This window comes from Thermobia domestica, chromosome 6 (genome assembly GCF_964235325.1).
Source record: "Thermobia domestica chromosome 6, izTheDome1.hap1.1, whole genome shotgun sequence".
In the NCBI taxonomy this organism is placed as follows: domain Eukaryota; kingdom Metazoa; phylum Arthropoda; class Insecta; order Zygentoma; family Lepismatidae; genus Thermobia; species Thermobia domestica.
The window spans coordinates 49,230,646-49,243,595 of record NC_137459.1 but is presented as its reverse complement, the minus strand read 5'-3'; the positions used below and the strand labels follow the sequence as shown (position 1 = coordinate 49,243,595).

The window sequence follows — 12,950 nt, the reverse complement described above, 5'->3', positions numbered from 1 at the left end:
AGAGTCCTATAGAAAATGTTTTGTATCTCTTACAACTACTATTGCGCAAACGGTTACACAACACAGAAAATGAACACCGTTTTTGAGGCACTCTGACGAATGGTAGGCATCAACTGTCAATCGATAACTTACTAGGTACTATGTCACGTTAATGTCGAAGCTTTATGTGTAGTAAAATAAAATTCCACCAAGTACTAATTAAAGCATTAGAAATGGTTCCTTCTGTGAACTGGCACTCTTCAATAACCATATATTTTTTTTTAAACCTATATCAGGGAAATGTATTTAAAATTCACATGAGTCTTTACAAATATTTTGTGCTCAGAATAGAACTATATGGGACGTGGATCTACTGCTTAACGAGGGCTCGAGACCAAATGCACTTCAGCCAGGAATGGAACGCGAATATCCCGCCTCAAAGCAAAAAATCTAATCATCTAGCCACAAGGATCTTACTTTTCTTTACAAACATGAAAAAGTTATTTATTTATTTATTTTAAAATTTGTTATGGTTATGTATGTTAATTCCAGAGCCTGAATCCTACACATTTTAAATTTTAAAATGATATTAATTCTATTATTATTATTTATAATGCATGTACCAAAAATTATGGGACTAAGTACTAGAAATTATGGTAATAGTTTGATTTATATCATACCTTTGAATGGTTGAAAAGAAGCATCATCTATAAATTCTGTTTGTTCTATCACCTGAAACTGAAATTCAATTCCTTCTTCTGATGATCGGGTGACTTCACCCCAATACAAAAAGTGATCATTGTTAACAACTCGGCCACTGAAGTCAGTCTGGAAAGACACAAACATCACATAGTTAATTACCTCGAACAACAGTTAACATTATGAAAACTTTATTACATAGACTCACTCTATTTAGAAATTAGAACTTCACTCTGATATGTTGCACCTACTTTCAATTTTTCAACTACACTATTCCGATAAAAACAATACACATATTCTAATTTTTTATCGAAACCCCCTGGAACTACAGTTCAAAAAGGATTTTGGCCCACCAAATAGTTCATATTCAGTTGGATGATACTTGATCAGTACATCATCTCCCAACGCCATTGTTTCTGGTTTCCTAGTCCAATATTTCATAAATTTTAAAAAAGAAAGTTTGGATAAGGGAAAGATAGTAAAGTTTTGAGGTCCCATTAGAGAACATTTACCAGTTTGAACTTTTTTGAGGCAAGAAACTATGAAATGAATAAAAAGAAGGAAAAAATAAATAAAATATTTCACCAAATGTTTACATGTTTAGATCTTAACCAAAATCCCTTCCCATTTGCTCCACAAATTACTTACGTTTAAGCTTTTATTTGGATAGTAGCTAGGCAGAATAGGCTAAGTATCAATTTTCAAATTGAAAAATGAAATTAAATCCTTAAGTTTTACGTCCCACGGTTATGCCGGTTAGGCTAAAGGAGACGATGATGATGAGAAATGAAAGAATGAAGAAAGTGGGAGGAAACGGGAGAACCCCGAGCAAACCCATGCATACGGTGTTTGTTTACCACAAAGTTCATTTGGCGCGAGCTGGGATCAAACCAAGGACCCGCAACAGAGGTGAACGCTCTATCACTGAGCCACCGTGACCCAATTTTTAAATTGAGCTCTATGTACGAAATTAGTGGTAATGGTGTGAATTTCGCCTAACAAAGTAGACAAGCTACCCTGTTAACATCCTAATTAGCAGGTCACATGAAAATTCACACCATTATCATTAATTTCGTATAAAAAAATTGATTTCGTAAAAACTGGTAATTGGTTTAGTCTGTCTTGCTACTACCCGTTTATACTGTTCGTTCAGACACGTCGTACTATCAGAAAAACAAAAGTTTAAATAAAGAATTCATACTTGGCATAACGTTCACTTCGACGCACAGCGTGTCTATTACGGAGGTAAGAAGCTGGTTGATCAATTCATGGTATTTATCTCGAAAATTGTTTTGTCTGACCCACTACATGTCTAAATGAATATTATACAATGTTAGTATGATAATACAAGCTTAATATGTTACTATGCAGTTGCATTTCCCTTACTATCGAATTTTCTACGATCGAATTTAGGAGATAAAAACACGTTTAAAACCGAAACTACGTTTAGCGTGTAGCCGCCATTTTGGATTGCCCAAGGGTGACAAGATATCACCCGTCGGATTCCCACTTAGGATGGTCTCACTAGTATGAAAATGAAAAAAAAAAAAAAAAAAAAAAAAACGCGTAGATCACAATGCAAAGTTCACCTAAATTTTAGTCTTCCGTCACCGGAGTAGGCCTATATGGAGTTAAATTATGTATCAGAAACATATTGTCTCCCTACTTTATTGCTGGGGTCACGGTGGTTCAGTACTACAACACTCATCTCTGTTGCAAAGGTTCCTAATTCGATCTTAAACCATGTGAGTTTGTGTTGAATAACATCGTTCTGGATTTCCTCTCGCATTCTCCTTAAACCAATTCTTTCATAATCATTCGCCTTGAAAATTGGTCTGAATTTGTATACTTTATTTTACACGTTTTCACTTTAAACCGATGACAGAAAAAGAGCCTGATAAGGCGTTACCTACAAACAGGGCGGCTCAGGTTGCATCCCGGTGAGTGCAGGATTTTATTTTATTGTCTCTTCTATCTTCGTTCCCAACCCACATATGGGTTTGCCAACCCTCTATAAAAATGGGTACGGGAGAAATCTGGAGAAAAAAGCGGCCAGAGTTGATGAGTACATCACATTCTATTAGGTGAAGAAGTCAGGAAAAGATTAAGCCTTAGCTCCTCATTGCAATCTGGTCCTTTCTCGAATGGGGAGAACCCTTTATCTATGACAAAAAAAAGACCCGTCAACCACAAGAAGACTATTGACGCTAAACTAATAGTGGCATCTTGTGTTGGAGATCAGAACTATTTTATTCATAACCAAGAAATATTTTAGTGTGTCACATTCATTTCTGATAGTAAACATTCATACTAACATATGTCGCTACCTACGCTATCGCTTGTCCATATGACGTTAATAGATGTCGATAGCATGCAAGAAGGAACATACCGATTTAAAACTATTGTGATCTTTAAAAACTGTATCGTTTTAATTTAATAATTTCAAAACAGGGCAAGGGTTGTAACCATAATTTAGATTTGAGAGTTAATATTTGTGTAATTGCATGTTTGTTTCAACAATTAGTTTGCCTAACAATCGTTTGTGAATACATTCTGAATGTGCAACTACAAAATTCAATGTTCATATACCAACATAGAACCATTGCCAAAACTGATAAATAGCATCTTCGTTTATCACTGGAGATATGCATGCCTCCAAAATTTAAGACACTGGATCATTAGCAGTGTGTAAAAACCGTTTACAAAGTTTAGCTTTTATTAAGAAGGCAATTTATCATAAGTAAAATCATATACACGTGAACAGAACTATACCTGACTAAGGACTGAGATGTGGTCCACATTGTAGTCGTCTGCAAGGGATCTAATAAACCTGTTGCAAAGGCAAGACTTTCCAACGCCAGCCTGTCCTTTCTCCTTCTCCGTGCCTGAGAGTCCAACCACAGCCACATTAAATGTGCGCATGGCCTCACTCTTTCTGGCCATGCTGTTTCTTCTTCCCACCTACAACAGGATGTCCTGCGGTTCACCGACTTACGACGTCTAGCCAGTCCTGATTCATTAGAACTTCAGCCCGATTTGGAAGACACAATATATTAAAACATGACATAATTATGTTGTTCTACTTGCTCACTTGTAACACTGCGACGAAATCCTTATTCATAGCCCTTGTAAACTATTGCTAGTATTGTGCGCATCTTCTAACCTGAAAGCACAAGAAAAATAAAATCTCTAAAAAATTCAAACAGCATGCATTATATGATTACCTTAGTACACAAATATTTTCGAAACAATTTAGCAAAAAATAAGAGAGTATATACATATACCTGTCTACCCATCTCTCCTTGAAAAGTACTGTATTCAAATCCATTAATATTATTAAATCGGGCAAATGTGAATATTCTCCAGCTAATATTGAGACTTAATTCAAGCCATATTTTTTTATACTATTACGAGAATGCGGCCTTCTAAACATAGGTGAGTGGCCAGGTATAGTGGAGTCCCGGTAATCCGAACATATTTAATCTGAACATCCGGTTAATATGAACACGTTCGGGAGGAAGATTTTATTTTGTTTATTTATTTATTTATTTATTTATTTATTGTGGCGAAAATACGCAGTTTTAGGAAATTAATAACTAAAAGGATGAAAATGCGTGCATGGTTTCGTAGAAAACAAAGTAAACTTTCGTTAAATGCAGTTTTTTTTCTTTAATACCTGTATCACCCTTAACCCACATTATAACAATTACACAAAATTTGAAATAGGATACACTACGTACTGTAATATTGAAACTTACAGGTTTAGTATGAGTAAAATACAGTAATGTAGTACAGTAAGTACAATACTGTGACATAAAACTGAACGTACATACCGGTAGTGTACAGTACTAGTATTGTACTAGTATATACCATAGTACTGTACTAGTATTACTTGTTACAAGACATGAACTCAATTATTGTCTTTACCGTACAGGGATTGCTTCGCTGTGTGTCTGTTTCCAAGAGTCTGGCCTGAAGAAACAACACAATATTGTTCAAGCTTTGCACGGTTTTTACTCCTGTCACAAATTGTAGCTTTGCGATCATTTAACTTTGTGGCCAATTTAGTCACACTTTCACCGTTATCTAAAAGCTTTAGAATGTCTAGCTTATCTTCAAGAGTAAGAGTTGTATGTTTACTCTTACAATCGCTATAACAATCGGCTCTCGCACTGTAATACACAAATGCTCAAAACAGAGGAAACAAGACACTGAAACAACAGCTGACAAACTGCCGACCACTGCAGGGTGAACTACCCAAAGATAATAATACCCCTAACACAAAGATTTGTAACTACTGTACGCATTGTACGTGGAAAGATAAAGGCATTAAGTTTTTCACATTTTCTCTCTTAAAATTCATGTCTGTGATAGAAGTTTGGATATAATTGCTGAGACAGATAAAAGCTCAAGTTCGTACACATGGTAGTTACGTTTACTTGCTCCTACAAAACCGATACTTTTACGTATAATTGTACAGGTCTTCTGAAATAAAGGTGAGAGTTTATTTATTGAATAAAGTGTACAGTCGCCACTAAAACTGAATTGAATATCCTCCCGCTCCTAATGTTTTATTAATACATTCGGAAGGAAGAGTTTAGCTTACAGAGAGTTACAAAAAATTAACTTTCTTATACGTCAAAGAAAACAAAACTCAAATTTGTTAATTAGTTGCCAAGTTACTTACGAAATACGCTTTTTACTGCTTTAAATAATCGTCAATTACATGACAAAAGAGTCGCGAGCTGGGATCGAACCAGACCAAAATAAAGGAATCTGACGGTGCAAAGTCCCGGCTATACAGTGAATGCATTAAAATGTCCCAGCAAGGTTCTCTCAATTTTTGACGAATTGTTACAAATTTATGCAATCTAACGTTGTTAGCGTGGTATATAACACCTTTTCTGTCGGAACACTTCCACCCGTTTCTTTTGAATTGATAGGTGCACTCGTGCGAACTGTCGAAATTAAACGTTGGAGTCTATCGCTCAACAGCTCATAATGTATGATGCCCTTCCAATCCTACCAAACGGACAGCATAACCTTCCCGGGCTCCAGTGTGAGCTTTGCCACAGACTGTGGAATTTCTCCTCGCTTCAACCGTCATCTTTTTCACACATTGTTTTTGTAGGTTATTCACTTTTCATCACTCGTGATCAATCACTTCAGAAATAGCTTCAGTTCATTACGTTTGAATAGAAATTTAAAGATAGAAATTCGATTGAGTAAATCTTTTTGATCAAGATCATGTGACAGCCAAACGTCGAGCTTCTTATAACCAACTTTCTCTAAATGGTTTAGTACTGTTTTGATGATGGATGTTTAGGTTACTGCTTACATACCAGTCTTGTCCAACTTTTGCCAGAATATCATTCCTTTTTCTGTGATTGCTCAGCCACTGCAACGAGCATCTTTGATATCGAAATTTCCAAAACGAAAGGAATGAATCATCTTTTAGATGCTGCTGTTGATAACGTATCTTGCCCATAAACATCACAAGTTTCTTCACGGTTCTTCACATTTGTGCGTGTGATTCTAAGAATTCCAACACTTTTTTCACGTCTACTAGCTTTAACTGTCACCTGTCAAATGGCGTTTTGTCTGATCGGTTGCGGTTCATATACTATGAGATTCAGGACACAAACACCATAAAGAACGGGAAAGGCTCAATATATTTTAGACTACCTAATAATAATAATAATAATAATAATAATAATAATAATAATAATAATAATAATAATAATAATAATAATAATAATAATAATAGTTCAATAGCTTGCGTTCGCAACTATGGTGCGGGAGGTTTGGATTAGATTCCCGGTGGAAGATCATTATTATTATATACTAAACTCAAAACCAAACATGACTCTTATTCCCCATTTCATATTGAGGTCCCTGAGTTTGATTATAATGTTATAAGTGATCCTGAAATTTGACCTAAGGGTATTTTGGTTGGTCCGTTCTATGGTAAACTAAAGAAATTAAATGTTACAAATAATATGGAAGAAATGAATGAAAACATAAAGACTCATCATGGAGAACGTTGAGTTATGGTACCAAAATGTACGTGGATTACGAACTAAAAATAAACAGTTTTATAGTTCTGTGGCAGACTGCAAATATGATGATGTTGCTGTCACTGAGACTTGGTTAAGTAACACTTACATTAATGATGATTATTTTCCCGACACTTACTCTTGCTTTAGATCTGATAGACACTATGAATCGGAAAGAGGTGGTGGTGTTCTCTGTGCTGTGAAGAAAAGCGTTAAAGTAGTGAGACGAATTGATTTTGAATTTTTTGAGGAAAGTGTTTGTTTAGAATTTTCAAGGAAAATTGAAAAAAAAATCTTTTATTGTTTTGTGTGTATTTCCATCCTAATTTGCAATTGAGTGTATTTAGTGAATTTTTTTAGGCCTTTTCTAATAAAATAGATATTCTACATTATGACATTTTAATGGTTGGTGATTATAATGTACCTAAAATGGATTGGGCTAAGAAACAATTTTTAACAGGTATTCATTATTATGCTAAATGTAAAGATAAAATTTTATTTACATTTCTGGGTGATCTCAATCTCAATGTTGATTATAATGTATCTGACTTAGATTTGATAATATCTAATTTTAATTTATGTGCTTCCAAGAATGTCCAACCGATTGTGGTGCCTGATAGCTTTCATTATCCTATTGAAATTACGTTTCCTTTTTATTTCAATACTCCGTTAGTTGGTAATCCTTTTCATTATGCTTATCATAAGGGCGATTATTTAGCCCATTATCAACAACTTCTTGAAGCTGACTGGACTAATATTCTGTTGAATCCAGACTTTAATACTGCTGTTATTGCTGTAGAAAATTAAATAAAATCCAGTATGAGTAATAACATACCTCTAAATAGATCTAAATCTAAAAAATATCCTTCCTGGAACTCTAGGAATCTGATCTCATTAATTAAAGCGAAAGAAAACGCTCATAAGAGATTTAAACTTACTGGTTCAAATGAATATTATAATGTTTTAGCTTACATACGGAAACAAATTTAAAGAAAGGTTAAGTATATACAAGCTTGGTTATATATATAATATGGAGAATGCATTAAGTAATTCACCTCAAAAGTTTTGGAAGTTTGTTAATAAAAACAAACACCAAATAAACCAAGCCACTGGACTTACGGTTGATGATGTGTATGTGCCTAATCCTAAAACTTTAGCTAAGTCATGGGCTCAATTATTTGAGACTATATATCAAAGGCGTCCTTCTTTACATAATATTAACTTATCGGACTTGGCGGTAATGATTCCTTTTATCCTATTATTACAATTGAGCAAGTAACTAAGGTTATAAACAATCTTAATGCCAAATCTTCTTCTGGCTTAGACGGTATACCAGCTTTTATACTGAAGGGCATTGTGTCCATCATTACGCCTGTCTTAACATCTTTGTTCAACTGGAGTTTACTTACTTCTGTTTATCCTGAACATTGGAAGATGGTCGCTGTTGTTCTTATCCCCAAGACTAATGGGAAAAATTTATCCGACTATAGACCTATTTCTCTGTTGAGTATCATACCCAAGATTTTTGATAAGTTAATATATAATTATTTTTATAATCATGTTTATCCCAATATTACGATCTATCAACATGGCTGTATGAAAAATATGTCAACTACAACTAACTTAACATGTTTTATAGCTGATACTCTTCCTATCTTTAAAAGTAATGGTCAAATCGATGTAATTTATTTCGACTTCTCTAAAGCCTTTGATAAGTTATCACATGACATCTTAATTTACAAATTGAAACATTATGATCTCTCCATTGTATTTATTACTTGGTTAGTATCATTCTTGTCCCGAAGAAAGTTTGTGGTTAGGTATAAGGGTAGTCTTTCAGACGTATATAACATATACTCTGGTGTTCCGCAAGGATCAAATCTCGGACCACTTCTATTCCTTATGTTTATTAATGATATAACTGAAAATTTGGATTGTAAATGTTTGATGTATGCAGATGACCTCAAAATCTACAAAACTATTGTAAATTTGGATGATTGTTTGGTGCTCCAAAATTATATTAATTAAATACTACGTTGATCTCAAAACAATGTACTACCTTTAAATTGTAACAAAATCTTTTCAATGAATATTACGAATAAAACAAATCCAACTTTTTTCATTTATAACATAAATGATACTACAATTAGAATTGTAGATACTATTAAAGATTTAGGTATTATTTTTGACAGCAAATTGCTTTTCAAACATCTTGAGAATATAACTTCCAAAGCGAGAAGGAATCTTGGAATTCTTAAATGGATGTCCAAAGATTTTAAGCCTGTTAAAACATGCCTTATTCTTTATTATTCCAATGTTAGAAATCATCTTGAATATTGTTCAATCATATGGAATAAAAATACAGATTATATATCTACTACTCTAGAGACAATTCAAAATCTTTTTCTTGCTTGGTTACGCTGGAAATTTAAGTGTTATGAGGATATGTCTTTGGATGAAGTTAGGATGTCCTTAGGTATGTTAAGGTTGTCTGAAAGAAGGATTATTTTGGATCTTAAAGTGCTACATTCAATTCTTCATGGTAATTTGAATTTGTTATCAATAATAACTCTGTATACAACCAGTTATCATATAAGAAATCCGAAAATATTTAAACACATTCAGTTTCTCAATGATGTTTCTTTGTATAAAATTTTATCAGTAGCCAATGATTTTGCCAGTTATTGACATTTTTGATCAAAATTTTAGTAATATACAAAGACATATGATCATTTTATTATCAGCTGAGAGTATTATTTTCTTTTATAACAGCATGTTTATTTTATGCATGATTTTTTCCTTTTCTGTGCATGTATCATTTGTATTTTATAATGTATTATGTTTATTTTTGTTATTTGAATGTTATTTGTATGGAAATTGAAATTGTGGCAGTTCTGTCTGTAATTTCCAGTATGCAATAAAAAATATTATTATTATTATTATTATTATTATTATTATTATTATTATTATTATTATTATTATCATTATTATTATCTGTGGTGTTAACAGTTTACATAGTTAGATGTTCCATATTGAAATGGTTGATGCTCGTGCTCGGTACTGACGCATCGACCTCCAATGAATGCCATCTAGTTCATAATTCCTAGACTCAAGCAGCTCCGAAAATGTCTCAACGACGTCTCAATGTAAATACAGAACATTTTGTGCCTTCATATGGGATCAAAGTTTGGAATTACCCGTGCCTAGGCACGCGAAACCTTTAGCTACAAAGGATATTAACTGTCTAATAATGCATATAAAAACTTACATCAATTACTCTTATGCCTTGCAACTGTTACATCGGCTGTCGCCAACGTTCCTTTTTTCTATAAGCTGCCAATGGTTATGACCGTAGGTGATTGAGAGTCGACTTAGCCGATGTAAATGAAACTGTTCAACATTGCTTGTCCACAACATTCTAATACGCACACTGAGTGTCACATGAGGAAATCATACCAGCTCCACCTAAAATAAATAAGAGAATTGCATTAATAACTAAGGTAGGTGACAACTGAATATATTAATTAGTAGTTGTAATCTCTAGGCAAACATATTTTGAAATGAGGTAAATACTCTTCAAAAAAAAACAGGTGAATATTAGAGCTAAAAAGTATGCTAATTTCCAAAGGAAAATAATGTATTCTTCAAATATGCGGGGAATGTGATCATATTGTGCCGAAGCCATTATTGTTTCCCTAACCTTATTTTATTACTACTGAAAAAAGTGAACCTACAAATTTCTTCTCCTAATACTGGGGAAATGATAAACTCTGGTATAGGAAGTAAAGAGGATCACGCGGAACTTAGATTTATGAATTAATCTGTGCTGGTAATTGAAACGGTCATTGTTACATATCCTCTCATATCCCAAGTATGTGAGGTTCTAACCTCTTCAGTATTTTTTTAAGGATTAACCAAAGAAACATTAACCTCAAAAATAGTTCATCTTCCAACCTACAAGCAAATCTAACCTCAGCACATGTTTCCATGTATGGAATATGAATGGTCACCATTAATGTCACAGTTACCCATAAATATATTACCGAATTAACTCCATTAACGAACTCAGCCGAGATAATTAAAGTAGGAAAAGCTGCATATCCTTTACTATAGGCAACCACACTTTCTTTGCTACTGTGCAGGTTGCATAGAAGCTAGGAAATGTTAGACTTTAAACAGAATATTGATAGCCATCGTTCAAGTCATCGTTACCCGTTAATATGTTAACGGATTGACTCCATTAACGAACTCGGCTGCAACAATCATCAGGAATCGAATACGACTCTCCCACACGGAAGACACGTACGCTAATCACAGAGCCACTGGGGAGCTCTCATTTCTGAGGGCTAACAATTTCCATAAATGAGGTTCATCTCTGGTTTGTGAATAGAAGAAAACAATTTAAATCTATCGACTTTGAGAAAAGCTATTCATCACTCTCCTGCTCTCCACCACAACATTGTGTCCGTGGCATTTCTCGGGTATTCCCGTTTCTCCACATTCTCATTTCACTAATTCTTACATCGTCATTCGCGTGCCTTAATCGCCCATCTTCCTTAGCCTAAAGGGCATAATTGTGGACGTTAAACTTAAAGATTTCATTTCGTTTCAAAATTTGTCACGTGTTAATTAAAAAAAAAAGAGTACTTCTCGGAGGGACATAATGATTTTGCCAGACTATATTTGTAAAATTTTCGAGTGTAATTTTCGTGAAGGAAAGAAAAGGTAATTTAGGTGCGATTTCTGAGCAGTTTGAATTTGAATAAATTTGAATGCATCAATGAGCCTATTTTCCATTAATATAAGTGTGTCACCGTGTGAAAAGCGGGAACTTCTGCATGTTAATGTAATGTTTAAAAAAATAACATTAGCCAAATTTTTAATGATGTTAATGAAATCTCGGACATTGAACTTGGGATCTCTCATTAATAAGAGTGAGCAGGCTGGTTAATACTATTCTGGTCGATGAAAACACTTTAATATTTTTATTGACATTCAAGTCAGTTACAAGTTAGCATTCTATTAAATTCTCTTACTCTTTCTAAAGAATTTGGTTTTTTTATTTTTTTTTTATTATTTAGTCATTAAATTTGTATCACTTTGTATGTATTGAGTTGGAAGCATTCCAGCAACGAGCCTAGTTGCAGATTACATTCTTCAGTGAATGATTTCAGCAAGCACAAGAGAGAAAAAAGAACATACTGTATGTGCGGTTAATAACCTACACACGTTTGTTTCTCATTCTCCGAGCTATGCATTGAGAGTTCACTTCCGAAGGTTTCCACGGATACTTAAAGGGCAGATTTCTCGTTTACAACATTTTATTTAAAATAAATAACAAAAGATTGTAACAAAATAATTAGTATGCTAAGTGCATCTACGGAATTTTCAAAAAAAAAAAAAACTTTAATAACCAAAGAAGCTACATTAAGCGTTATTATTACAGGCTTGATTATGCTTTGTTTCGTTTTAAAAAATGTGTGAAGTGCATGTTTTTCTTACTTGTTCTAGTTATATAATCCTCAATAAAGGCTTTTTGTCGAATTACTTGACACCTACCCAGAAACCGATCCACGACCACATTAATTAGTTGACTTATTTGAAGTGTAGCGTCTTTTTCAGCTCCAAGGCTAAAATGAAACGTGAACCTACAGCTTAACGTAGGATCTGAGCCACAAGAAACCCTACTCGGAACCGAAACTGCGTCTCCAGCACCGACGGCGGTTAGTCACTCATGTAAATCTGAAGGGAAAAATAATGTGTCCGCAAGATTTTTTGGATTTTCCACCACTTTACCACTACTCCACCAATTCCTTCTTTCTGTCTCTATATGTAACTAGAAGCAAATTAAATCTTTAACTTTTACGATCCACGGTTATGCGAGTTAGGCTAAAGGAGACGGTGATGATGAGAAATGAATGAAATGGTGGAATGAAGAAGAAAGTAGAGGAAACGGGAGAACCCCGAGAAAACCCATGCACACGGTGTTTTTCTACCACAAAGTTCACTTCGCGCGAGCGGGGATCGAACCAAGGATCCCATGCACCGCAGGTGAACGCCCTACAACTGAGTCACCGCGGCCCCTACTAAATAGTAGCGTTCACACCTTTAGAGCGAGAAACTCAGATTTAATTCTCGGTAAGAATATGCAAGATTCGGATCCAAAATTAAAAAGTACATCGACGTCACATTTAGGTTTAGTACTCAAAAAGAGAG

The 12,950-nt window shown here is 34.2% G+C and overlaps 1 protein-coding gene across 17 annotated transcripts in view; it reads right to left on the bottom strand.

Annotated features, from left to right (window-relative positions):
- The window catches only part of RhoGAPp190 (Rho GTPase-activating protein 190), a 301,937-nt gene that overhangs the window by 180,907 nt on the left and 108,080 nt on the right, over positions 1-12,950 (bottom strand). For all 17 annotated transcript variants that reach the window (XM_081761621.1, XM_081761611.1, XM_081761622.1 and 14 more), the window contains exons 2-4: positions 10,003-10,199; positions 3,451-3,841; positions 660-807 (exon numbers count right to left, since the gene is read on the bottom strand). In XM_081761621.1, coding sequence (XP_081617747.1) covers positions 660-807; positions 3,451-3,621 — 319 coding nt within the window. In that variant the 5' untranslated portion in view covers positions 3,622-3,841; positions 10,003-10,199. The remainder of the gene's footprint in view (positions 1-659; positions 808-3,450; positions 3,842-10,002; positions 10,200-12,950) is intronic.